This window comes from Notolepis coatsorum, assembly GCF_963971535.1.
Source record: "Notolepis coatsorum genome assembly, chromosome: 2".
Taxonomy (NCBI): Eukaryota; Metazoa; Chordata; class Actinopteri; order Aulopiformes; family Paralepididae; genus Notolepis; species Notolepis coatsorum.
In genome coordinates this window covers 34,407,787-34,435,645 of record NC_140166.1, presented here as the reverse complement: position 1 = coordinate 34,435,645, position 27,859 = coordinate 34,407,787, and the positions used below count along the sequence as shown (strand labels likewise).

Here is a 27,859-nt window from a genome sequence, read left to right as displayed (position 1 = left end):
TCCTCCTCGGTGGCTGCTCGTCTTCAAGAGGGAAACAAACAAATAGCTGGTGCGCGGACAGTAGCACACGCTCGCCGTGGCCGTGGAGACGAACCGAGGGAACGGGGAAATGGTTCGCAGTTAACCCGGTACCGTGTCCTTCCACTGTTGTCGGGGGATTCCGAGGACGACAGAGAGACAGCTAGGTGCTGCTAACCTTTAGCACGCCAGCTAGCGGGAGCGACACTGTCTGCAGCAGCAGCCGAGACACCGACACCACCGGGCTGGTTCCTCCTCCACAGCCGCCGAGATGTTCGTGCAGGAGGAGAAGATCTTCGCTGGGAAAGTACTGAAGATACACATCTGTACGATGGAGGGCGCGGAGTGGCTGGAAGAGGTCACGGAAGACACCACTATTGAAAAACTCAAAGAGAGGTGCTTGAAACATGTAGGTCGGGTCGCTCTCTCTCTCTCTCTCTCTCTCTCTCTCTCTCTCTCTCTCTCTCTCTCTCTCTCTCTCTCTCTCTCTCTCTCTCTCTCTGTGTGTGTGTGTGTGTGTTACTACCTCTGTCAGCCAGGGCCTCTGCTGAAGCTGTCATTCTGTATTTATAGTCACTGGGTAGACTTCGCTATTTATAATTTAGCAAGTTGGCTCTCAAGCAAGATGGCTAGCTTGCTGCCCCTGTGCTGTGATGGCTTACATTAGGGGGTGTCTATTATTATTGTGCAACCTCTCCCACATAATCCTCTCTACTTGAAAGCGTGTCCTTTTATTTATATCTATTTCTGCATCCAATCTAGGTTGAGCAAGTCAATGCCAAAAGGAAATAACAGACTGCATTCATATGTCGTGTAGTTATATTTACTATTGCATCGTGAAAACACTGCTGTTGTTTTGCTACTGGAACTGGTTATGAAGTTGATACATTTTCAACAGTCTATGGGTAATGCTCATATTCAGCTTTTTCCCTTTCGTGTTGTTCACTCACTGACAGCTTGGCTGTATGTTGTGACCTATATTGGCCATTTGTCATTCCAACTCTGCATTGTGCTTATTTTTCCAAAAGTATGTGCACGGAAGTCTGGAGGACCCCAAAACACTCACCCATCATAAACTCATCCACGCTGCTACAGAAAGAAACCTCACAGACACTAAAACAGTTGCAGATGAAAATCTCCAAGATAAAGGTATGATCCGGCACGTTTCAAAAAGGTGTAGGCTTCGTTAGGAACATAATGATCTGCCACAAACTGACAATATTTCACTTTCTCTTGTAGATGTTTTGCTGCTGATGAAGAAAAGACCGCCACCAACCCCTCCAAAGATGGCAGACATATCAACTGCAGAGGAAAAGGTAAACCTTAATCAACTTCAGGTGACTCATGGAAGCCTCATCTAAACAGAATCAGACGTGGGCGTAGCTAGCCCTGGGCTTTCGGGGCTATAGCCTCAAATGTTTTTTTGCTAGCCTCTGACCTGGAAATGTCCTTAGCGTGACAGTTGATTAGCCATCTTTCCTGGGCTCTAACGCTCATGTTTAAAGCTAGCATGAAGGTAAGGGGGCTAAATAATACTGCAAAGGTAGGCTACATTTTAGCAAGGGAAAACATTTTGAAAGGGGTTCCCTTGACCTCTCACCTCAAGATATTTGAATGAGATGGGTTCCATGGGTAACCACGAGTCTCCCCTTTATACATATGCCCACTTTATGGGCAAAAACCATGCAGTTTTTTGTATACAGTACAAATTTGTTATTTAAAAAAAAAATTAAATGGTGTTGTTGTGGAATATTTTAAATGAGCCAAGACAGTGAACTATCCTCAGTTTACAATCAGAGACAAGTCTAACACGAGCGTCTCACCAGAAAGTGAGAGCAAGCTCTGGTAAGATTTACAATAAATACATAGTTTGACAAATTGACATGACGACAAAAGATGACAAATTAATAACAGATATGACAAGAAAGGTAAACAAAGATGAGATTAGGGGTTTTGTCCTATCTGTCACAAGATTGATATGAAGACGACAAGAAAAAGAACTATGTGATTTACTTGGACATGTCATATCTAAGTCAAGCTGTCCTGACCTTTAAGTTGTTTTAAGAACACCGTCAGACTGTCGCCTAGTGTCTTGACTAGTTAAACTAGTTAAAGCTTTGTACAGAGAAATATGTATTTATAACAGAGCTATGAACATGTCCAATAAGCTGTACAAATGATGTAACATATAATAAATTGCCATTACAGTGTATTTGCTTATTTCTTGAACTAACTGTATAAAATGACCTATTGATATATAGCTTTGCTGTGCACAGTATATTGACAATAAGGGGGGTTTCTGAGCCGTTTTCAAAATAGCAGCTTGCCATCCAATTGCAGGAAAATGCAGTTCTCCAAATGGATCTTTTGATACCAAATCACACCGTGGGTTTCTCTACAGTTCTCTCCAAGGTCTCTGTGTCTTTTATTCTGGAGGGACTTCTGACCATGTTTATCAATTCTCAAGTGGTCAAAATCTTTTACATTTTGCACAAAATCTCTGTAACAAATGGGATCAACCAGAAGATTGCTGCAACAATTGAGCATGGTAATGGCCATCAATAGGCATATATAATTAATAAGTGCCAGACAGCACAGCAGAAAAAATATATATACATTTGGCTCAACCCCCTGATCTTTACAACTCCTAAAAACACCCCTATGCCCATTCTTGTGTTTTTTTTTGAACTCATTATTGTGATTATCTCTTATTTGTCAGAAGAAGCAAGATAATAAGGCTCCAGACAAAGATGCTATCCTTAAAGCCACCGCCAGCCTGCCCACCCGGCACACGGACCGCACGGTCACCCAGCACAACATCAGAGACGTAAGTCATATGGGCCGCATGGTCACCCAGCACAACATCAGAGACGTAAGTCATATGGACCGCATGGTCACCCAGCACAACATCAGAGACGTAAGTCATATGGGCCGCATGGTCACCCAGCACAACATCAGAGACGTAAGTCACACGGACCGCACGGTCACCCAGCACAACATCAGAGACGTAAGTCATATGGGCCGCATGGTCACCCAGCACAACATCAGAGACGTAAGTCATATGGACCGCATGGTCACCCAGCACAACATCAGAGACGTACAGTAAGTCACACGGACCGCACGGTCACCCAGCACAACATCAGAGACGTAAGTCATATGGGCCGCATGGTCACCCAGCACAACATCAGAGACGTAAGTCATATGGACCGCATGGTCACCCAGCACAACATCAGAGACGTACAGTAAGTCACACGGACCACACGGTCACCCAGCAAAACATCAGAGACGTAAGAAAGCAGCACATGTGCTCTCGGAAGGACAGCCTCAACTGACAGGGTGGATGGATGAAAAGTTCATCCTGGTCCTCATCAGAAGTTCATCCGGTGTCCTTCACATTGTCATGATTATACGTTTATCAGATTTAAATCAATTAAACGTGTATTCAGTCATGATTCTGGTTCTGTTGCTAAGGACTAGGCCAGGGGTCAGCAACCTTTACTATCAAAAGAGACACTTTCCCCCCTCCCACAAAATAAAATGCTCAGGGAGCCGCACAACCTATTTACCCTTAAAATGAAGATAACGGTGTATAACGTTTTATATATCCCCAAGCATACCCCACAATTAGCATAAAACGCCTGACAATTGCATACCCAAAGTAATGTGCGATTTATTATACGTTATACTTATAGCACACAGTTTGTTGCATTAATGGAATTTATAAAGCAACAAAAAGAACAATTTTGACTTTTTATTGCTGTTTTTACCTGTTATAACAAAGGAAACCTCAAACTCTTATGAAGAGGAGAAAAAATACTGGCTGTGTAGACCTATTTTTAAATAAAACACAGAAGAGGAGACAAAACACTGGTGTCTGTAGATCGACTTTGAAATAAAACCTTGAACTATTCAGGTATATCTGAGTCCTTCCCTTATTTGTGGAACATTTATAAAATAAAAAGTAGTCTACTTTGAAAAAAGACTACCATGTGTAGACCTACTTTGAAATAAAACACAGAAAAGGAGAAAAAACACTGGCATCTGTAGACCTACTTTGAAATAAAACCCATGCAGCTCTATTTGAGTCCTTCCCTTATTTGTGGAAAATTTATAAAATAAAAAGTAAACTTTTCGTTGTTCGCAAATTTCGCACCACATATCAGGCATACAGGTAAGCCTGCATCGTTAGTCGTGAAAGCAAATTAATCTGTCCACGCTGAATTAAACCCTCTATTTTCCTCAGACTTTCCTTTTTTTGGATTTATCCATGGTTGGCTTACTGGGGGGTCGGAAGCTCAAGATTAGCCACTTGCAGACGGCAGGGAGAGGCGTACTGTATATTTTAGTTGATGAAATATTTTTGTTGACTAAATATTTTAGTTGATGAAATATTTTTTCATTTCAGTGTCACAGTATGACATCGATCTCCAAAATAAGAGAACAAATAAAAATGAATAATTTTTTTGGGCCAGGGAGCCGCAGCTGATTGGCTAAAGAGCCGCATGCGGCTCCGGAGCCGCAGGTTGCTGACCCCTGGACTAGGCTATGGCAGAGATCTTGATTATTTTCAGTTTGGCATTTTGTTGAATGGCCCGACAACACACGTTAATGTCCCCATGGGCCGGACACGTCTGCTTTAAACAAGTCAAGAAGAAACATCACAATAAATCAAGAACAAAACAAAAACACCATGAAATCCCAAATAAAATGTGAAATAAATAAATGAATGCAACACTCTCAGACATACCCCACGCGAAGGTAAGGAAAAACACACTAAAAACCTAGCAATAGGAAAAAAGCACCACAGGCAGGCAATGTAGAGGGGAGAAACCTTAGAAGGGCCGTTCAAGGGGGGGATCTGATCTCCCTTCTTAGATGTCGGTGATAGTAGTGTTGCTATATTATTTTCAGTTCGGCCTTCTGTTGAAGATGGTATTGATTTTGGTCTGTGTGTTGGTACGTCTTGTGTGTGTCACCAGTTTCAGACGGAGCTGAGGAAGATCTTGGTGTCTCTCATCGAGGTGGCCCAGAAGCTCCTCGCCTTGAACCCCGATGCTGTTGAACTCTTCAAGAAGGCCAACGGTAAAGCTTTCATCAGACGGTCACATTTGCCATCCCATGTCTCGATTCTAAAGATAATATTGGGATGTTCCCCCCCCCCCCCCCCCCCCCCCCAGACACAATACATGGTAGTTCAAATCACAATTGAGTTTATTAAAAAAAAAATAATAATAATAATAATAATGTCTGTGTTGTCTCCGTGTTTGGCAGCCATGCTGGATGAAGATGAGGAGGACCGAGTGGATGAGACGGCCCTGCAGCAGCTAACGGAGATGGGCTTCCCTGAGAGCAGAGCCATTAAAGCTCTCAGACTGAGCCAGTGAGTCCGTCGAGTACACTAAACTAATGTTGGGAAATAATTAGGGATGCTCGATATTGGCTTTTATACCGATATTGTCCAACTCTTAATTTCCGATACCGATATCAACCGATACCGATATATGCAGGGTTCCCCCCCAATTTTTTTTTTATAATTTCAGGTAATTAACATTACATATCTCTTGTTGTGGAATTAACACAACATTATGCATACTTTTGACAATAAATCAAATCTGAATTTGTTCTTACTTGCTTGCCTGGGTAAATAAAGGTTATAGAAATGTAAAAAAATAAATAAAAATTAAATATTGAAAACCGATACCGATATTTTCCGATATCACATTTGAATGCCGATATCGGCCGATAATATCGGTAGGCCGATAATATCGGACATCCCTAGAAATAATTAAATATTATCGTATCAGGACCTGATGAAATTACGTGTTTTTAGCACTCTACATTTTTTTTATGTTGATTGAATAACAATTAGTTTGTTATGGTTTTTCCAGAAAGATGCAAGGATCTATGAACACCAAATCCCCTCACGTCTTCCCCCAAATCTCCTGTTACACAATCTTGTTATAACTAAGAGATTTACCAAAAAAAAAAAAAAATGTTTTCTTGCACAGATCGCTAGATGTATCATCTTATAATGCAAGTTTCACATTAGCATTTCACGTTAGCAGTTGGCATTTCCCGGTGACAGTGTAGCCAGCTGAGCAATATGATACCATATTGCAACCATGAGGTGTTCGCAGGATTAGTTGCGTCACACGGATGGCTCAGAGTTTGAGGAAGTACAGAGAAGCCACTCCCCCACCCCACTCCCCCAGTGGAAGAATGTGAAAAGGGCCCTCTGGCGACAATTCCTGCACAAATAACAATCTGTGTAGTCAAAGTCATGCCTCCAAGAGCAGTTGGCTGTAGAAAAAACATATTTTTGAGTGGAGAGGACCTTTAACAAAATAAGTCTTCAATATTTGAGGGGTTATTTGAAAACAACAGATTTGGTTTGATATTGCACTTTATATTATCCTAAACGACTAATTGGCTAACCTAGTCTGGTCGACTAAGACCAAAATGAATGCAGCCCTACATATTACCCAGCCTACATCATATCAGCATACATCATATGATGCATCATATCAGCATATATCATATGATACATCATATCAGCATACATCATATGATACACCATATCAGCATACATCATATGATACATCATATCAGCATACATCATATGATACACCATATCAGCATACATCATATGATACATCATATCAGCATACATCATATGATACACCATATCAGCATACATCATATGATGCATCATATCAGCATACACCATATCAGCATACATCATATGATGCATCATATCAGCATACACCATATCAGCATACATCATATGATACACCATATCAGCATACATCATATGATACATCATATCAGCATACATCATATGATACACCATATCAGCATACATCATATGATACATCATATCAGCATACATCATATGATACATACATCATATGATACATCATATCAACATACATCATAGCATACATCATTATGATGCATCATATCAGCATTAGAGCTGCCGCGGTATTGATTATTTCCTTATCGCACAAATTTGCAAAATATTTCCTACCGCCGCGGTTTTTACCGCACGCACACAAAAAATTAAAAAAAAAGTTTGAATGCATTTTTTTTTAAGTAGTAGTAGTCTACTCTTTATAGCATATAGCCTATAGCCTGCCTCTAGTCTAAATGTCTATCTTTAGAGGATGACTTTGCAGCATGAATATTGTTTGGGATTCGGCAAGCACGCATTAGTTATTGAAAGTGAAACACGGATGCGCAGTTCACTCGGTGTCGCGGGCACCCCCCCGACCCTTTCTTATTATTATTACTATAAAGTTACTACTTTATAATAAAGGCATTCGTTTTGTGGCATTGACATTATATAGTTATGCGTTCAATAACATCAGCGTATTTACCGGACCATAGCAAGCAATACTCTATTCTGCCTCTGTCCCGTCTCCCTGCCTCTGTCCCGTCTCCCTGCCTCTGTCCTGTCTCCCTGCCTCTGTCCTGGTTTATCCCCCTGCCTCTGTCCTGTCTCCCTGCCTCTGTCCTGTCTCCCTGCCTCTGTCCTGGTTTATCCCCCTGCCTCTGTCCTGTCTCCCTGCCTCTGTCCTGTCTCCCTGCCTCTGTCTCCCTGCCTCTGTCCCGTCTCCCTGCCTCTGTCCCGTCTTCCTGCCTCTGTCCTGGTTTATCCCCCTTCCTCTGTCCTGTCTTCCTGCCTCTGTCCTGTCTTCCTGCCTCTGTCCTGTCTTCCTGCCTCTGTCCTGTCTCCCTGCCTCTGTCCTGTCTCCCTGCCTCTGTCCTGGTTCATCCCCCTGCCTCTGTCCTGTCTCCCTGCCTCTGTCCTGTCTCCCTGCCTCTGTCCTGTCTCCCTGCCTCTGTCCTGTCTCCCTGCCTCTGTCCTGGTTTATCCCCCTGCCTCTGTCCTGTCTCCCTGCCTCTGTCCTGTCTCCCTGCCTCTGTCCCGTCTCCCTGCCTCTGTCCTGTCTCCCTGCCTCTGTCTCCCTGCCTCTGTCCCGTCTCCCTGCCTCTGTCCTGTCTCCCTGCCTCTGTCCCGTCTCCCTGCCTCTGTCCCGTCTCCCTGCCTCTGTCCTGTCTCCCTGCCTCTGTCCCGTCTTCCTGCCTCTGTCCCGTCTCCCTGCCTCTGTCCTGGTTCATCCCCCTGCCTCTGTCCTGTCTCCCTGCCTCTGTCCTGTCTCCCTGCCTCTGTCCCGTCTTCCTGCCTCTGTCCCGTCTCCCTGCCTCTGTCCCGTCTCCCTGCCTCTGTCTCCCTGCCTCTGTCCTGTCTCCCTGCCTCTGTCCCGTCTCCCTGCCTCTGTCCTGTCTCCCTGCCTCTGTCCCGTCTCCCTGCCTCTGTCCTGTCTCCCTGCCTCTGTCCCGTCTCCCTGCCTCTGTCCTGTCTCCCTGCCTCTGTCCCGTCTCCCTGCCTCTGTCCTGTCTCCCTGCCTCTGTCCTGTCTCCCTGCCTCTGTCCTGTCTCCCTGCCTCTGTCTTCCTGCCTCTGTCCTGTCTCCCTGCCTCTGTCCCGTCTCCCTGCCTCTGTCCCGTCTCCCTGCCTCTGTCCCGTCTCCCTGCCTCTGTCCCGTCTCCCTGCCTCTGTCCCGTCTCCCTGCCTCTGTCCTGTCTCCCTGCCTCTGTCCCGTCTCCCTGCCTCTGTCCCGTCTCCCTGCCTCTGTCCTGTCTTCCTGCCTCTGTCCTGGTCTATCCCCCTTCCTCTGTCCTGTCTTCCTGCCTCTGTCCTGTCTTCCTGCCTCTGTCCTGTCTCCCTGCCTCTGTCCTGTCTCCCTGCCTCTGTCCTGGTTTATCCCCCTTCCTCTGTCCTGTCTCCCTGCCTCTGTCCTGTCTCCCTGCCTCTGTCCTGGTCTATCCCCCTTCCTCTGTCCTGTCTTCCTGCCTCTGTCCTGTCTTCCTGCCTCTGTCCTGTCTCCCTGCCTCTGTCCTGTCTCCCTGCCTCTGTCCTGGTTTATCCCCCTGCCTCTGTCCTGTCTCCCTGCCTCTGTCCTGTCTCCCTGCCTCTGTCTCCCTGCCTCTGTCCCGTCTCCCTGCCTCTGTCCCGTCTTCCTGCCTCTGTCCTGGTTTATCTCCCTGCCTCTGTCCTGTCTTCCTGCCTCTGTCCTGTCTTCCTGCCTCTGTCCTGTCTTCCTGCCTCTGTCCTGTCTTCCTGCCTCTGTCCTGTCTCCCTGCCTCTGTCCTGGTTCATCCCCCTGCCTCTGTCCTGTCTCCCTGCCTCTGTCCTGTCTCCCTGCCTCTGTCCTGTCTCCCTGCCTCTGTCCTGTCTCCCTGCCTCTGTCCTGTCTCCCTGCCTCTGTCCTGGTTTATCCCCCTGCCTCTGTCCCGTCTCCCTGCCTCTGTCCTGTCTCCCTGCCTCTGTCTCCCTGCCTCTGTCCTGTCTCCCTGCCTCTGTCCCGTCTCCCTGCCTCTGTCCTGTCTCCCTGCCTCTGTCCTGTCTCCCTGCCTCTGTCCCGTCTCCCTGCCTCTGTCCCGTCTCCCTGCCTCTGTCCTGGTTCATCCCCCTGCCTCTGTCCTGTCTCCCTGCCTCTGTCCTGTCTCCCTGCCTCTGTCCCGTCTTCCTGCCTCTGTCCCGTCTCCCTGCCTCTGTCCTGGTTCATCCCCCTGCCTCTGTCCTGTCTCCCTGCCTCTGTCCTGTCTCCCTGCCTCTGTCCTGTCTCCCTGCCTCTGTCCTGTCTCCCTGCCTCTGTCCCGTCTCCCTGCCTCTGTCCTGTCTCCCTGCCTCTGTCCCGTCTCCCTGCCTCTGTCCCGTCTCCCTGCCTCTGTCCTGTCTCCCTGCCTCTGTCCTGTCTCCCTGCCTCTGTCCTGGTTTATCTCCCTGCCTCTGTCCTGGTCTATCCCCCTTCCTCTGTCCTGTCTTCCTGCCTCTGTCCTGTCTTCCTGCCTCTGTCCTGTCTCCCTGCCTCTGTCCTGTCTCCCTGCCTCTGTCCTGGTTTATCCCCCTGCCTCTGTCCTGTCTCCCTGCCTCTGTCCTGTCTCCCTGCCTCTGTCTCCCTGCCTCTGTCCCGTCTCCCTGCCTCTGTCCCGTCTTCCTGCCTCTGTCCTGGTTTATCCCCCTTCCTCTGTCCTGTCTTCCTGCCTCTGTCCTGTCTTCCTGCCTCTGTCCTGTCTTCCTGCCTCTGTCCTGTCTTCCTGCCTCTGTCCTGTCTTCCTGCCTCTGTCCTGTCTCCCTGCCTCTGTCCTGTCTCCCTGCCTCTGTCCTGGTTCATCCCCCTGCCTCTGTCCTGTCTCCCTGCCTCTGTCCTGTCTCCCTGCCTCTGTCCTGTCTCCCTGCCTCTGTCCTGTCTCCCTGCCTCTGTCCTGGTTTATCCCCCTGCCTCTGTCCTGTCTCCCTGCCTCTGTCCTGTCTCCCTGCCTCTGTCTCCCTGCCTCTGTCCCGTCTCCCTGCCTCTGTCCTGTCTCCCTGCCTCTGTCTCCCTGCCTCTGTCCCGTCTCCCTGCCTCTGTCCTGTCTCCCTGCCTCTGTCCCGTCTCCCTGCCTCTGTCCTGTCTCCCTGCCTCTGTCCTGTCTCCCTGCCTCTGTCCCGTCTTCCTGCCTCTGTCCCGTCTCCCTGCCTCTGTCCTGGTTCATCCCCCTGCCTCTGTCCTGTCTCCCTGCCTCTGTCCTGTCTCCCTGCCTCTGTCCCGTCTTCCTGCCTCTGTCCCGTCTCCCTGCCTCTGTCCTGGTTCATCCCCCTGCCTCTGTCCTGTCTCCTGCCTGCAGCATGTCTGTGACCCAGGCCATGGAGTGGCTGATCGAGCATGTGGACGACCCCTCGGCCGACGCCCCGCTGCCCTGCCACGACTCCTCTGCAGGAGCTACAGCTGCAGGCCCCTCTGTGATGGCCTCATCCTCAACCTCAACGTCAACCTCCACATCAACCTCTGCCTCAGCCTCCGCGTCGGGTCACCACCTGCTCCGCAGCCTGTCCCAGTCCAACACGGAAGACGGCGCCCGGCAGGACGAGCTCACAGAGATCTTCAAAAGGATCCGAAGGAAACGAGAGTTCAGGCCTGAATCCAGAGTGGGTGGCTCTTTTAGCTGGTGTTGGGCCTTGCTCTCACACACACACACACACACTCACACAACCACACACACACACACTCACACACCAGCGTTTCCGTTAGCCGGTAATTACCGGTATTTGACCGGCAAAATATGTTGAAGTCCGAATATTTAAATATCTCCGGTCATAATGTCCGGTGAAAATAATTTCTCTAAGCACAATTTTATTATTTGAATTGTATTAAAATAGGCTCAAATTAAATAGCCTATGCGATGAACGAAACAATCATTACATGTTGCTTCACGCTGATAAAGCGCGGATGGCGCCGCTCGGATGTGAATCTTTTTTTCTTTCTTTTTTTGAGCCTGTCTGGCCACCATAACGACAAACAGGTATACGAGCGAGAGAGAGAGATGGCCAAACAAGCTAAGCTTAACAAATATTTCATGAAACCAAGCACAAGCAGGTCTAATAATAATGACAACGAAGATGAGTCTTCTGAACTTGAAGTCACAGAGACCGCTGATGCTGTGGTGAAAGAAAACAGAAACAGAAATGTCGAGCGTTCAGGCCCGAGTGGAAAGTTTAATTCTCCTGGCTGAGGTGCGACATTATATCCACATTTTCCAGTTCACTGATCCAGCCAGGGTTACCAGTGACACAGTTCATTCTGGAACCTCAGATCCCCGCTGATCATGGAGTTCTACAGTATCGCGTTGGATCCATACACGTATCGATTTTTTCGAATGGTGATCAGGAATTGGAATATACCAGTTGGATACCATCTGATGTCAGGTAAGGACTCTATGTTATCAGTGTTAGGATAATCGGAGTAAGTTTGATGAAGTTATAAGCTGTTTTGTGAAATGTCTTCTTTCGGTTTCACTAAAAGTCAGAGAGGAAATCAACGGGGCGATTATCCGCGCGCGGCCGTAATGTGCTTGCGTGCACGTATAATATTGATCATCTAGCGTTTATTTGAAAACGATTCATAAAAAGGCCGACGAATATCAACGTTGTGGAATATTCCACTAAAAGACGATTTTCATAGAATGCTCCAGAATGAGCTGTTTTTTATCTGAAAACGGGGGCTTTTCTAAATGCTCTGAAACGGAAACGACGCGATAAACAGCCTTGACAGCACTGACTGGAAAATAGTCTTTGATAATGCGATGGGCAGATTAGACACATAGCCATAATTTAAAACATAGATTAGGCGATATTAACGTTAACATTAATATAGACTTGGTGGCATTCAGCCGGTAAAAAGGAAAACCAGGCTGACCGGCATTTCTCGAATATGTCCGGGGATAGAAATCTTGCAGGACACCCAGACCGGCACGAATATGTTCTAACGGAAACGCTGTCACACACACACACACACTCACTCACACAACCACACACACGCACGCACACACACACACACACACACACACACACACAACACACACAACCACACACTCACACACACAACCACACACGCACGCACACACACACACACTCACACTCGCACACACAACCACACACTCATACAGCACACATGAGAAAACGCTCGCCACACAGAATACCAGAGAAAAAAGTCTTGATTACTGAAACTCAAAGTATACAATCACCTTGGCTGGTTGTTTAGTTTGTCAGGTTTTCTGACGGCCACCTGATTGGTTAGTAGTTAGTAGTAGTTCCTGGTGCATTTGAGGTGCGTGAGACCAAGCCAGTTGGACTGCATGTGCATCAAATAGTCTCGAGACGGACGCGCCGGTTCCTGCACATTTCCTAACGCTTCCTCCGCCCACCTGTCTGTAATTCAGCAGCTCTGAGGGACTAAGTGAGTTAGTAAGGCAGGTATCCAGTTCCATATCCCCCGTGCTGTCGCTTAAATAACTCCTATACTGGAAAACAAACGAGGGGGAGCCTAGCTAGCTCAGCTTCAGTTTCAACGGGCTGAATTACAGACATTGGAGCATTGGAAGATTGTGGAAGAGATAGGCTGGCTTGAGGGACTATGTAACAAACAACTGTTCCCTTGTCCAATTGAGTGCTGGTCTCAGCTGCACTCAGAGTGTATGGCGAAGCAGTGCATTTGAAGATGTTTGACCAAAATACCTTTTTATTTGTCTGGGGAGGGTGTAGATTACAACAGGCCTCCTCTGTCGGTCTGGGGAGGGTGTAGACTACTACATGCCTCCTCTGTTGGTCTGGGGAGGGTGTAGACCACAACATGTCTCCACTGTCAGTCTGTGGAGGGTGTAGACTACCACATGCCTCTGTCGGTCTGGGGAGGGTGTAGACTACCACATGCCTCTGTCAGTCTGGGGAGGGTGTAGACTACAACATGCCTCCTCTGTCGGTCTGGGGAGGGTGTAGATTACAACAGGCCTCCTCTGTCGGTCTGGGGAGGGTGTAGACTACAACATGCCTCCTCTGTCGGTCTGGGGAGGGTGTAGACTACAACATGCCTCCTCTGTCGGTCTGGGGAGGGTGTAGACCACAACATGTCTCCACTGTCAGTCTGTGGAGGGTGTAGACTACCACATGCCTCTGTCGGTCTGGGGAGGGTGTAGACTACCACATGCCTCTGTCAGTCTGGGGAGGGTGTAGACTACAACATGCCTCCTCTGTCGGTCTGGGGAGGGTGTAGATTACAACAGGCCTCCTCTGTCGGTCTGGGGAGGGTGTAGACTACAACATGCCTCCTCTGTCGGTCTGGGGAGGGTGTAGACTACAACATGCCTCCTCTGTCGGTCTGGGGATGGTGTAGACTACCACATACCTCCTTTGTCGTCTGGGGAGGGTGTAGACTACCACATACCTCCTTTGTCGGTCTGGGGATGGTGTAGACTCGGGGAACAAAATAAGCACCCGCCAAACGCCAATGGCGTGTAGATTTCCTCTTTGGCTTGTAAATTACAGAGGCTACTCAGCCACTCTGGCATGTAAAAAGATTGGGAGCCATATGAGCATATTAGAGTATTCTATCAGGGCTATACAGTGCAAGCAATAGCGTTTAAATAATGAAATAAAATAAATAATTGTATAAAGAATTTCCCATGTTCTGTCATCTAATAATATATTCCATTACCTTTCCTATCTGTATCAAAGTCAAAATGTTGGTATCGTGACAACACTACAACATACAAAAGCAGCTTGACAACCGATATCCTTTGCGTCTAGTAGGCATGGGCCAATGTGTGATTTTGGTGGTACTGTATGTGCTATTTGCACAGATGTTTGTCCCTTAGTATGCACATGCACAGTATAATATGCATGTAATAAATAGTTTGTTAATAAACTCTGTTACTTGAAACATTTTCACTGTGCTCCTACATTTCTTTGTGTGCTCCTAATTTTTTTTTATTTAGGAGCACATGTGTTCCTGTCAAATCTTTGCACATGTCAAATTTTTGGCTGGTAAAAAATCTTCCTGGCTGGTCGTTTTTTTTAATCTACCAGCCACCTTGGCTGGTAAGCCAAAAACTTAATTTTGTTCCCTGTGTAGACTACAACACGCCTCCTCTATTGGTCTGGGGAGGGTGTAGACTACAAAACGCCTCCTCTATTGGTCTGGGGAGGGTGTAGACTACAACATGCCTCTGTCGGTCTGGGGAGGGTGTGTAGACTACCACAGGCGGCCTCTGTCGGTCTGGGGAGGGTGTAGACTACAACACGCCTCTATCTTAGACTTCTACACTACCCAGCCGCTCTGGTGTCTGTGGTGGTAGGGGAGTGCTTAGACCTCTACACTACCCAGCCGCTCTGGTGTCTGTGGTGGTAGGGGAGTGCTTAGACCTCTACACTACCCAGCCGCTCTGGTGTCTGTGGTGGTAGGGGAGTGCTTAGACCTCTACACTACCCAGCCGCTCTGGTGTCTGTGGTGGTAGGGGAGTGCTTAGACCTCTACACTACCCAGCCGCTCTGGTGTCTGTGGTGGTAGGGGAGTGCTTAGACCTCTACACTACCCAGCCGCTCTGGTGTCTGTGGTGGTAGGGGAGTGCTTAGACCTCTACACTACCCAGCCGCTCTGGTGTCTGTGGTGGTAGGGGAGTGCTTAGACCTCTACACTACCCAGCCGCTCTGGTGTCTGTGGTGGTAGGGGAGTGCTTAGACCTCTACACTACCCAGCCGCTCTGGTGTCTGTGGTGGTAGGGGAGTGCTTAGACCTCTACACTACCCAGCCGCTCTGGTGTCTGTGGTGGTAGGGGAGTGCTTAGACCTCTACACTACCCAGCCGCTCTGGTGTCTGTGGTGGTAGGGGAGTGCTTAGACCTCTACACCAGCCAGCCGCCCTGGGAACCCGTTGTCTTTGATTCTCTTTGAAAACGTTCATATCTGTATCATGACCATAGTTTCTCTCTTTCAATTTGATGGAAACATTCAAACCAGAGCAGTTCACTTTTTAAATGGAAAATTCAGTATCTGCTCTCCCCCCATGTTAGTTGAAACTCCTATTTCATTGTTTGTGTGTCTTCATAACACATAGTGAGTTAGCTAACGAAGGTCCATTTCAGGCTTTTCAGTTGAAATAAAGAGCGTCTGCCGTCTGATACTTTTTAAAGTTCCAAAGCTAGCATAGAATTAGAACTCTAAATCTTGAAATTGGAGCTGAAAGAAGAAGCAAGTAATTTGAATAATCCTCTTGGGGAAGTTTGTCCTCTATATTTGTATATATCAATGCTTTAATTGCCATTGATATTATTGATATTAAATGACAAAATAATGGCAAGCTGTGTTATTTTCAGCAGCTGAAGATGAGGAAAGTTGTGAACGATGAGATGATAGTGAATGTGTTTTAAATCATTGGTAAGTTGTTCAGTTGAAGGATAAGTGGACTAGCTGTCTGCTCTGTGACTAGCTGTCTCTTCTGCTCTGTGACTAGCCGTCTCTTCTGCTCTGACTAGCTGTCTCTTCTGCTCTGTGACTAGCCGTCTCTTCTGCTCTGTGACTAGCCGTCTCTTCTGCTCTGTGACTAGCCGTCTCTTCTGCTCTGTGACTAGCTGTCTCTTCTGCTCTGTGACTAGCCGTCTCTTCTGCTCTGTGACTAGCTGTCTCTTCTGCTCTGTGACTAGCTGTTTGCTCTGTGACTAGCTGTCTGCTCTGTAGGGCTGACCTTCGATTTTTTTTTGCAATCGAAGCTTCGGGGCCGAGCTTCGATTTTAATTCGAAGCTTTGAATTAAAAAAAAATTTATAAATTTTTTCTTTTTTATATATATATATATTTTTTTTTATTTATGTTGTGGGACTTGTACAGCACTTTGGTAAACTTTGTTGTTTTTAAATGTGCTCTATAAATAAAGTGGATTGGATTAATGAATTAAGTAGCCCCTTTCGTGACTGTGACGCAGCCAACACAGTGTGATTTAATTCAAGGTGGATCGCTGTTGTCGTTTAAACAACTTCAGATTTCATGGGAACTACCAATCCCCCAAATCAAGAATGTTTAAGATGAATGAAGTAAGATTTTGATTATTTGAAATATGGCCTGTGTAGACTAAACTATGCACAGAATTATGTCAGTCTACAAGGTCCGGATTCTACATGGTCCGGCAATGTAGACCTTGTAGACTCCACTACAGACCAATTATCAGTGAATGTTCATGCATTTTTAAGAAGGGCTACTTCCACAAACAAAGAACTCATCAAAACATCTCAGTAGCACCTTATCTAAATGTTCTAATATGGAGATTCATATTTATTTATGTATTGCATGCATTTCTACATTTTATTTCCTATTTTGTTTATTCATCCCAGTATCTTTCTTTCTTATGTGTGGAATTCTACAAGGCATTTACATTCACATTTACATTTACATTTAGTAATTTAGCTGACGCTTTTATCCAAAGCGACTTACAAGTTCTGTACGACAGGTCATCAGGAAGGATACAACTCTATCAGCTGAGTAACGATATTCATCAAAGTGTTGCGTGTTACAGTGTAGGTTAGTTTATTAGGACAAGTGCATGACAGTAAGGTTAGTTAGGGTTAGATTTATTTTATTTCAGATAATGGTTGAAGAAGTGCGTCTTTAGTCGACGGCGAAAGATTGGATGGGATTCGGCTGTCCTAACTGGGGTGGGTAGTTCATTCCACCATTGTGGGGCAAGGACTGAGAATAGGCGTGTAGGTGGTGTATATGTGTTTGAGGATGATATCCTTCAAACAGGCAATAGTGATGATATAATTTGGGCAGTGCTGAGCTGGGTTACTTTCCTCCAGTGTATTTGTCCCCCGGCCCCACCCAATGGCCCCATGCACACACACACACACACTGAAGTAAAAATACAAATAAAATAAAAAATTTGAAGATTTTCTTTTTTTTTGACAACAAAATTAATTTTTCTTTTTTTTAAACTTCGATTTTTTTTTTAATGTTCGAAGCTTGTGCCATCGAACGAAGCTTCGAAGTATTTAAGACAGCCCTACTGCTCTGTGACTAGCTGTCTGCTCTGTGACTAGCTGTTTGCTCTGTGACTAGCTGTATGCTCTGTGACTAGCTGTCTGCTCTGTGACTAGCTGTCTGCTCTGTGACTAGCTGTCTCTTCTGCTCTGTGACTAGCTGTCTCTTCTGCTCTGCGACTAGCTGTCTGCTCTGACTAGCACTAGCTGTCTCTTCTGCTCTGTGACTAGCTGTCTCTTCTGCTCTGTGACTAGCTGTCTCTTCTGCTCTGTGACTAGCTGTCTGCTCTGTGACTTGCTGTCTGCTCTGTGACTAGCTGTCTCTTCTGCTGTGTCCCTGCAGGCAGTGATTGCATTGATGGAGATGGGCTTCGATGAGAAGGAGGTGGTCGATGCCCTGCGAGTCAATAACAACCAGCAGGATGCAGCCGTAAGTTGTCCCAATAGAAGTCATGTGATCCACGTGTTGCTTCAGAACCGAGTTACATATTTAGTGCCCCAGCCTCTGCACATCGGTCGTGCTAAACCGCCATCTTGTGTAATGTGCATTTATTTTATTATGCGTTTGTATGCAATGTATTTCACTCGTATTAAAGTAAAAAGCAAGTGCTACAAATGTATGTAAAATAAATAAACAAAGGAATCTAGTCCCTTCATTTGGGCTAAGTCCATTTCAATGAAGGATGATTGCACGTCATCAAGGTGTCTTCTTATGATTGTATTTAGGTGTCTTGAACAATATTTTATTTTCAAAATAGTTTCACGTATGTCTTTTTTTTTTATTTATTAGAAAATGGGATGTGTGCTAAATGGGCACAACAGGGGATTTGCTGTTAACTTTTCTGTCCATGAGATTTCAAAGAAAATATAAATGACCCAAAAGCTCACTGAGATTCACATAGTGACTCACTATATATATATAAAGTGGGTCTAATTTCAGTCAGTGATATTTACTGTCCAAATCTTCAATATATGGAGGAATTGGACCAGGAATAGTCAGCTAAATTAAGCCTCTCTATATTTTATATATACAGTAGAAAATGTATGTATTTTATACAAAAATTTTATTGAAATGAATGTGTGTTTATCAATGTAATACTGTGAATGTAATGAAACAGTCACAAAGGAGTGTGACAAGCTTGGGGCTCGGGAGGTAGAGCAGTCGTCTGGTAATCCGGAGGTTCCTGGTTTGATTCCCACTCCTCCCGGGCAGTGTGTCCATGTGTCCTTGAGCAAGACACTTGACCCCTAATTGCTCCCCATGAGCAGGTTGGCACCTTGCATGGTTGCCTCCACCGTCGGTGTGTGAGTGAATGGGTAAAAATGTGAGGAACAAATTGTAAATCGCTTTGGATAAAAGCTGCTATATAAATGTACCATTTTACCATTTTGTACTCTATTGTGAAAAGGGTGTTTTATCTTGAAACGTGCTTGTTGTCCTTCAGTGCGAGTGGCTGCTGGGGGACAGGAAGCCGTCTCCCGAGGACCTGGACAAAGGCATCGACACCAACAGCCCCCTGTTCCAAGCCATCCTGGAGAACCCTGTCGTCCAGTTGGGCCTCACTAACCCCAAGACTCTGCTGGGTACCACAGTCTAGTCTTAATACCACATACACTAGATGCCAATATTACAGACCTGTTCGCTGTCCACGTCGGACTTGGTGTGCTGCTGCTGCGCATCAAGGGGGAAAAAGGAACCTAATCCTGGTTAGAACAACGGGGCAGACTAAAATATATTTGCATTTGTTAGCCATGCTAGCGATCTAAACAATCAATCCATGCCAAAGCTAGATATGTAAAAGGTGAAAGACTCACACTCTCAGCCATGCTGATTTGGCAAAACGACATCCAGCCGTTTTCGTTTAAAACAACTTTTAATCAGGGCAGTGTCATGGTTTCTCCATAGAGCTCCATTATACTTATAGTCAGGGGAGTGTTATGGTTTATCCATAGAGCTCCATTATACTTATAGTCAGGGGAGTGTTATGGTTTCTCCATAGAGCTCCATTATACTTTTAGTCAGGGGGGTGCCATGGTTTCTCCATAGAGCTCATTATACTTTTAGTCAGGGGAGTGATGGTTTCTCCATAGAGCCCCATTGTACTTCTTTTAGCGCAGCAGCTCGCAACTTAGTCATGTGACTCAGTTGGTGTTGCTGATTGGCTCGAACACAGTATGTTTGTAAACGGTGAACAGGTCTATATGTGATGCTGTTTTAACAGCAGAATAATCCTCCTGAAGTCACATTAACCCTTTAACACTTTGAGTGCCACGCCGGGTTTTCCTTTTTACCCCCTTGGTGCCACGGTCCACTTCAATGTTAACGTTAATATCGCCTAATCTATGTTTTAAATTATGGCTATGTGTCTAATCTGCCCGTCACTTATCAAAGAATCATTTTCCAGTCAGTGCTGTCAAGGCAGATTGGTTTTTTATCGCTTCATTTCCGTTTCAGAGCATTTTGAAAAGCACCCGTTTTGAAATAAAAAACAGTTCATTCTAGACCATTCTGTGATAATCGTCTTTTACTCAAATATTCCAGAACGCTGATATTCGTCGGCCTATTTATGAATCGTTTTCAAATAAACGCTAGATGATCAATATTATACGTGCGCGCAAGCACATTCGCGCCGCGCACGGATAATCTGCGCGTTCATTTCCTCATGGATTTTTTCAGTAAAACCGAAAGAGCCCATTTCACATAACAGCCTATATCTTCATCAAAATTAGTCTGATTATCCTAACACTGATAACATAGATTCCTTACCTGACATCAGATGGTATCCAACTGGTATATTCTAATTCCTGATCACCATTCGAAAAAATCAATAAGTGTATAGATCCAACGTGATACAGTAGTTAGTACACATGATTCCGCGGGGCTGAGAGGCTCCAGAATGAACTGTGGTAACCCCGGCTGGATCAGTGGACTGGAAAATGTGGAGTACCGGATTTTTTTCCCCATCCATTTTCATTGAGTCCATTCCAAAATCCCTTATGTCATCTGGGAGACGATAGGGGGCGCTTTTTTCCACATATGATCGCCGGCGGCGCTCGTGTATACTCGGGTAGGCTCGCGTGATGCAATATGATTTCAGATCGCTAAAAAAATAAAATTCCGAGAAATCTCGTGAGTGGCTTTCAACATAACTATCGGAAACCCGAGATATCTCGTGTGTGGCAGTTGAAGTGTTAATCGCCGTTGACGCTTTTCAGCGTCATTCCCCGCCATGCTTATTCTGCCGATGACGCTGTACAGCGTCATTGATATCAATATTTCAAAAATCTGTTATCGAAATCCTATTTCTCCCCCGGAGACATTATGTGAGACCCTATCAACTCTCTAACGGTTCAAGAGTGCCATCTGGTGGCCGATCGGCCGCTCGCCCAAACAGGAAGTTATGCGGATGAAGTGGTGCTCACCCATATTTCGTCCGGGCACTCGCTATCATTAGCAGGACTCCATCTTGACACAATGGATGGCGATCGGTTACCAATAACTCGGTAAACAACATGATTTGGACGTATATACTATTATACAACCTGGAAATGGATCGGATATTTCGACATCCCATAATAGAAAAGATTTTGTTCCACGCTCATCTCCCAACGGCGCGAGGAAGCTACGGTGAGTTTCAGCGTTATTTTTTTATTTCTTCGATACTAACTGCTCTGATGATCATATCACCCACACTAGATGAATGATATAACGTTACCCACGGAATTATAAACGACCCCCCGCCCATCCGGTCAACATCAGATCATACGTAGTAACTCCTAGAACCACGTCCAGTTGAAATTTTTTATCTCGCACAGATTCCTACCAAACTATTTGATCATCAATATAATGCATTTGGGGCTATAAATCAAGTTCTGGAGAACGCTGCAGAAAACGATAAAAACATACTTATACTTTAGACGGTATTTTAGTATGAATATGTGAATGAAAAAGTATAACGTTGATACACCCTGAACAATAGATATAGGACTTTGAATGGGCCATGGTAATGTCAATTGAGCAATACAATTTAAAAAGTTATAGCCCTGCAAAGAAGGGGAACTTCTCCATGTTAAATGGGCTGGCGAGGGATGGTAAATTATGAATTTAACCCCGGCGATCAAAGGGTTAACATGTCTATTAAACTACAGTATTTGTATTATTAGGTAGGATGATTATGTTTTACTAGGATGTTCCATCCTTTTTCTAAAGCCTATTTGATGGGAGTCATCTCAGTCTGTCCAGAAAGCACTTGCTGCTCTGTTTTTAAAAAGCAGAAATGATTAGCATTTTGTGAGCTGTCCCAAACTGTAGCACTTTCTGAAAACACACTTTGTTTTCATAATATGGTACATTATTAGAAGTATCTATATATGGTTTATTGCCTTCCATTGGCATTGGTAATCATTTCTGTTTCCATAATTGCCACAAAAACAAACTGACCACAATAAAACACACATGCAAGTGCTTTTTGGATGCAGTAAAATGACTCCCTGTATCTGACAATTCAGATTTGTTTGAACCCTTTCACTACCACACCACAGAAGGTTAACCTTTCACTACCACACTACAGACGGTTAACCGTCTGTAGTGTGGTAGTGAAAGGGTTAACCTTCTGTAGTGCGGTTGTGAAAGGGTTAACCCTTTGGTAGTGTGGTAGTGAAAGGGTTTAAAGGCCGTAGTTGTGAAGTAGCTTTGTGTGTTTTGTGTGCAGCGTTTGAAGACATGCTGGAGAACCCGCTGAACAGCACCCAGTGGATGAACGACCCGGAGACCGGCCCCGTCATGCTCCAGATATCTAGGATCTTTCAGACCCTCAACCGCACGTAGAGCCTCCTGGTGACCCTGTGTGACTGGAGTAGTGTGTGAATATGCATGTTTGTGTGAGTGTGCGTGTGTTTATGGATGCGGCAGGGACACGGGTATTGTTTTTGCCTTGAGAAGACAAAGCCAGAGGAGGAGAGAGTGAAGTCTGAAGAGATGTTACACAGATATCTATTTATAATGTTGCAGAAAAAACCCGAGTTGTACAAAACAAAGTTAACGTGAAATAATAATAACGACGATGACAATAATAATTAAGTAATTAATGAATTGGAATTTAGTATGTTGTTTTTACATTTTAATAAGAACGATTTATAGTTACGACGGACATGATTTATTTTATATAATTTCTCTCCATGTACAAAACAAATGACCATCAGGCATCAAACCAATGTTTACACTTAAAAAAAAAGAAGAAAAAAAAACAGTTTTTGTATCTTTTGCGATATTTAAATATCAATTACAGTTTTGTTTGTCTTTAAATTGTTATATTTCATCAAAGGTGAATGTTTGGATGATTCCTGTCATCAATATGTGATATCTTATTTTTTTTTGTTCTTTTCAAGAAATGCTTCAGTTTATAATTGAGAGCCCGGTAGTCGATAGCAAAGCTTCAGTGTCAGTCAAAGGGGGAGTTTGTATTGTATTGCCAGTAGTATAAATGTCTCGAACCTGTGGTCGTAGTGCGAGACATTTTCCGAGCGCGAGACAGGCATCACATGGGGTCTGGAAATCAAAATAATAATAATAGAAATATAATAAATGTTATATACTGTTATATATAATGTATATAATTATAATATATATATATTGTAATATATATATATAAGGTTTGACACACATACCACAACATGCCAACAGAATACTGCAGTCCAAATGTATTTCTGATGCTTGTTTCTTTAACACATTGGTCGCCAAAATCGCTTTCCAGCGTTATTGCCCGCCATGCGTTGACCGCCAACAACGCAGCGTTTTTTAGATCAATATTAAAAATGTTCGCCATGGCATTCATAATTCATCCCCCCAACCCCCGGTGCCCTAGCGGGACCCTAGATGGGACTGCAACGGCTCAATACCGCCGCCTGGTGGATGGTCGGGCGAGTTACACACTCAAAAACCGGAAAGTGTCATTGGTGTGTCGAGGAAATTCCTCCGGCAGTCACATCTCGCTACGGGACTCCTGACAAACACTATAGTACATTTGGATCGCTGCCATAACGCAATAAGCGATATGATTTTGGCGTTTATTGCGCCATACAAACCGGAAATGGATCTAGGTGATCGGCGTGGAATAATTGGGATCTTTCTCCGCCAGTCTCATCGGTAAGAGAACAGTAACGTTATTTTCAACCCGATTGTGCATTTCCTTGTTTGCAAACAGTCGGATCAATATATAAACCCATAGTAAATAAAGCCTTTAGTGACGATCAAGGAATTACAAACGACCCCCCCCCCCCCTTTCCTCCACGCATGATTAAGCATAATGTATACCGATCATATACATTTGAATTTTTTAATATAGCGTGTATGGAAAAGAAACGCCAATCGATAATCTATATATGCTTCAGGGCATATAACTCTCGTTTTTGGAATTACAGCAGAAAAGATTAAAAACATACTTATATTCTCGAAGGTATTAACACAACAATGTATGAATGAAAAAATATAACATTCCCACATCCTGAACGATAGATAATCGATGTTGAATGGGCCATAGTAATGTCAATATAGCAATACAATTAAAAAAAGTTATAGCCCTGCAAAGAAGGTAAACATCTCCATAGGCTTTTAACGGTGGCAGAGAGTGGTATAAGATGGGCACAATGCCCGGCGCCCAATGTGTTAAGAACTGACACGATATCTTGGAACTATTTTGTTTATTGAGGAAGCCAGTGTATTAGTACACACTGGGCCTATCTAGCCAGCCTAGACATCCCATCGGTCTGAGAGGAGAAGCAAGCCTCAGTGATACATTTGGACTTCAGTATTCTGTTGTGGATGGTTAAGACTTTAATTAGCATTTTGTGGTGTGGATTAAAACCTTTACCGGCTCACTCCGAAACACAGCCAGAACTTCCACCATGGGTCTCCGTAAGTAAGCTAATGGCTGTGCAACGGTTATACAACTGGCAAGTATAGTATACCACGCTATGTCAATTAATCCAAACTATCCCTTTTTAAGTCATTGAATATGGGTATTCAGACATGTTACCCTTCTCGTTATTCCACCTTGAGAGTCTTGCCCGTCTGCTCACTGTAAAAGTCACACTCCTCCAAAATTGAGGACATTTTGTCTTTGTGCTTCTTCAAGAATATTTATTTAACCTTTTTTGCCTTTTTTTAGAGGAAACTGTACACTACGCTGTCTATTCGTGTTTGTGAAGTCAAGTTGTTAAATGGTCTTTGGTCATGGTTTTACAAAAAAAAGAAAAAAAAAAGGAGAAAAAAAAGATATACCGTAATTCCTCTAATAGTAACCCCGGCTTGTATTTGTTTCAACTGTAGCGGGTACCAGGCTTGTATTAGGAGGAGGCCTGTATAAGAGGGAGGCCTATATTTCAAATTTTCAAACGGATCATAATGAATAAATCAACATTTTGTGTCAGTTTGAACCCAGTAAAATGTACTGGGTTCATTTATTGAAACCAAGTACTGTATGAAATAGTAAACAGTGCAATTACAGGTGGTCACTGGTCATTTCAACGTTTTCAAAGTGAAATCAAGTAACTAGCTCAGTATGCAGCTCAGTATATTAGTAACCCGGCTTGTATTAGGAGGCCGGCTTATAATTGCTTAGCTCAAGAGCGCACCCGGCCATTAATAGAGACCCGGCTTGTATTTGAGACCCGGTTACTATTAGAGGAATTACGGTACTCAGTCAATCTGTTTATTAATGTGCTCATGAATGTCACATTATCATGTCTCTCTCATTTAGCACTTGTTCACATCTCTGAAAGTTGCTCACTGACAACATAGTCTCCTTATCCTGCCTCGCAGCCTGTATGTGAGACGGCACATGACTGAAGCCCAATCAAAAGGGATTTGTTGATTAGCTTAGAGTGAAGATACAACAACATCACGCTGTCCTGCAGAATGAACTAAGGTGCAAAACGACAGTATCTTTTAAATACCACAAATAATCAATACAAAGAAAATCTGGAATTAAATCTCATGTCTTATTAGTTGGCTGTTTTGCTTTGAGAGCAACAAGGATTTATGCTGTCAAACCAAAAAGGAAACAAGCTCACCTATAGCCACTATATGACTTGCCTTGTCATTAGATGTACCCATTGAAAACACCCTATATTTCTGTGCAATAGCTAGGATTTAGTAATGGACTTTGGAATTATGTTGACCTGTAAGGAAGTATATCCGAGTGTTTTAGAGATGTGTGAGATCCATTGGGCAGTGTGGCTGTAATAGATACTGTATCAGCCTGAGTACTGAAAAACCTACTGCTACATAAGGGTGGGCTTAGCCTCTCCTAGTTTTAACTTAGAGAACTATTTGGAGGGTGGTGTGTTTTTGCCAAGCTTTGAGTGTTTTTATTCAATATTTGAATTGTGGTGTTGATGTGACTTCCTGCTCAGGGAGGCGGAGCTTGTGTTTCCCAGCTGACTTTCTGCTCAGGGAGGCGGAGCTTGTGTTTCCCAGCTGAGCCACCGAGGCAAACCTCTTGTTCTTCAGTCGGGCATTTAAATGGCTTTAAATAAGCAACAGAAAACGTTGCTTATGGATCAGAGCGTTGCGAGTTATTATGGTTTGGTTAAATGCAATATTTGAACATATTTAAATGTTTTTGAAGAGAAGTATTTGCCTGAATTGTGTATTATTTATATCGAAGCCAAAATAGTACCTTGCTCTTATAACATTTTTAGGGAACCTGAAAAGCTGTTCTATGAATGATGCAAAATAATGAAATGTTAAAAAAAAGAATTGTTTATACAAACCATTGAGAAAGAAACATGCTTTTTGACTGACAGTGATGATCAAAAAGTATAATGCAGCATTTTTGAATGTGAAAGTATTTGTATACAGGATGTGAACACTTAGGCCTCTCTGCACACGTGCATGGATTACTGTGGCATGGACATTAATCATGACCACAGTTATGAGCTATCTCACGACTTCTAACAAAAAATGTTCTTTCCCATTGGCATCCATGTACAAACCATCTCATTTCTCAAATGTAGTGAAAAAAGACACTGGGAGAGGGCTCCAATAAAAACTGTCCACTCAAAATCCACTGCATCTTTCAAATTTGTCACCGGGAACAAAAACAAACAAAAAAACAGCAAGATTAAACCTTACGTTTATTTCTTAGGACAGTGGTTCTCAAAAAGCTTCATGTCAAGTACCCCCAAACTGATATGTAATAGGCCAAAATTCACCACTTTCCTGGGGACCCCCTGGAACCCCCTCAACGACCCCCGGGGGTCCTCGAACCCTGCTTTGAGAGCCACTGGCTTAGGAACACGAGAGACACTGACCTTTCATGAAGTACTGTTCAGACCAACAACCTATGCAATATATACACTATTCAATGAAATGGCATCGTGGCTACTGTCATTTAAATCACTATTACATTAAAATCATTTTGTGGCTGTATTCATTGAATCTTGTGCTTTGTTCAGAATGAATTACAAGTATCGTGGGGTGAATAAGAGACCCAAGGAACACCGTTAGAAGATAATGGTGCTTGCTATATCTATTGGATAGGACTGAATTACTTACTGATTTGGTCCCTATTTTGAATTGGTCAACTCAATTTGTCCTGCTTGTATATATTTGTGGTTATATTGTTTGAGGTAAGTTACCATATGGGTGAGAATATTTTTTTAAAGCAAGTAGGTGTAACAAGTGTCAATTGAACATTGTTTATTATTACTATTAAGGTTTGAAATGTGACCCAGTGTAACGGATGGTCTGCGTGTAGGTCTGGCTAACCCACGTGATCCCTGCGTTGTGTTCTGGGGACTTCATACGCCAAGGAAAGGAGGAGACGATTCTACTTTGGCACATTTATTGCTGCTGCACCTGTACACAATGAATGGCAAAAATAAGAGAAGGCATTACATTCGTTCCAGTCCCCGACAGTCAATCTCTCAGATTGAGCGCCTCGCGCGAAGTGCCTAGTGATGTCACTACACGAACGTGGCCTAGCCACGTAACGTTTCAACACAATACTTAGCATAGCATGAATTGCATTGAATATAAAAGGTATAAAGTGTGCAAAGTGAATACATAAAAGAAACAATTGAGAATACACATGCCTGTACACAATGAATGGCAAAAATACCACAAGAGAAGGCATTACATTCGTTCCAGTCCCCGACAGTCAATCTGTCGACAAATAATAATAATGACTAACTGCATTTGACGGCAAATTTCACCGACAAAGCATTCAATTGTGCATAGAATTGACCCAAACATTTGTAACAACAATACTGAGTCATTTGACTTTAATCGCACTCTGGGGAACATGCTCCGCTCTCTCCCGCTTCGGAAGAAGCACCAGTGGCCGCAGCAGGTCCAGACACTCACGTTTGCGTACAATGCCACTGTTCATGAGACTACGGGTTACGCGCCTTCTTTTTGATGTTTGGCCGCGTCCCTAGACTACCAGTGGATGTCATGTTCAGGCAGGTCCTGAATGACCCTGGAGTTGTAGA

The 27,859-nt window shown here is 44.5% G+C and overlaps 1 protein-coding gene across 2 annotated transcripts; it reads left to right on the top strand.

The window, feature by feature from the left end:
- ubac1 (UBA domain containing 1) lies at positions 1 to 26,755 on the top strand. Of its 2 annotated transcripts, none has more exons than XM_084309036.1 (10): positions 1 to 427; positions 1,047 to 1,167; positions 1,258 to 1,334; positions 2,741 to 2,845; positions 4,998 to 5,100; positions 5,290 to 5,398; positions 10,692 to 10,992; positions 17,709 to 17,795; positions 18,811 to 18,949; positions 22,078 to 26,755. In XM_084309036.1, exons 1-10 carry the CDS (start codon positions 290 to 292, stop codon positions 22,191 to 22,193), a joined length of 1,296 nt encoding a protein of 431 aa, XP_084165162.1. In that variant the 5' UTR covers positions 1 to 289; the 3' UTR covers positions 22,194 to 26,755. The 2 variants fall into 2 exon arrangements, with proteins under 2 accessions (XP_084165162.1, XP_084165161.1); XM_084309035.1 differs by having other exon boundaries at positions 2,738 to 2,845.
- The last annotated feature ends 1,104 nt before the right edge of the window (positions 26,756 to 27,859 follow it).

What these genes read in the sequence shown, in the direction of transcription:
- ubac1 (XM_084309035.1), top strand. Translation starts at nt 290, where the DNA reads ATGTTCGTGCAGGAGGAGAAGATCTTCGCTGGGAAAGTACTGAAGATA. An exon ending in AAGAGAGGTGCTTGAAACAT is followed by an intron (nt 428 to 1,046) that starts GTAGGTCGGGTC and finishes TTTTTCCAAAAG; the next exon opens with TATGTGCACGGAAGTCTGGA. An exon ending in AGTTCAGGCCTGAATCCAGA is followed by an intron (nt 10,993 to 17,708) that starts GTGGGTGGCTCT and finishes GTGTCCCTGCAG; the next exon opens with GCAGTGATTGCATTGATGGA.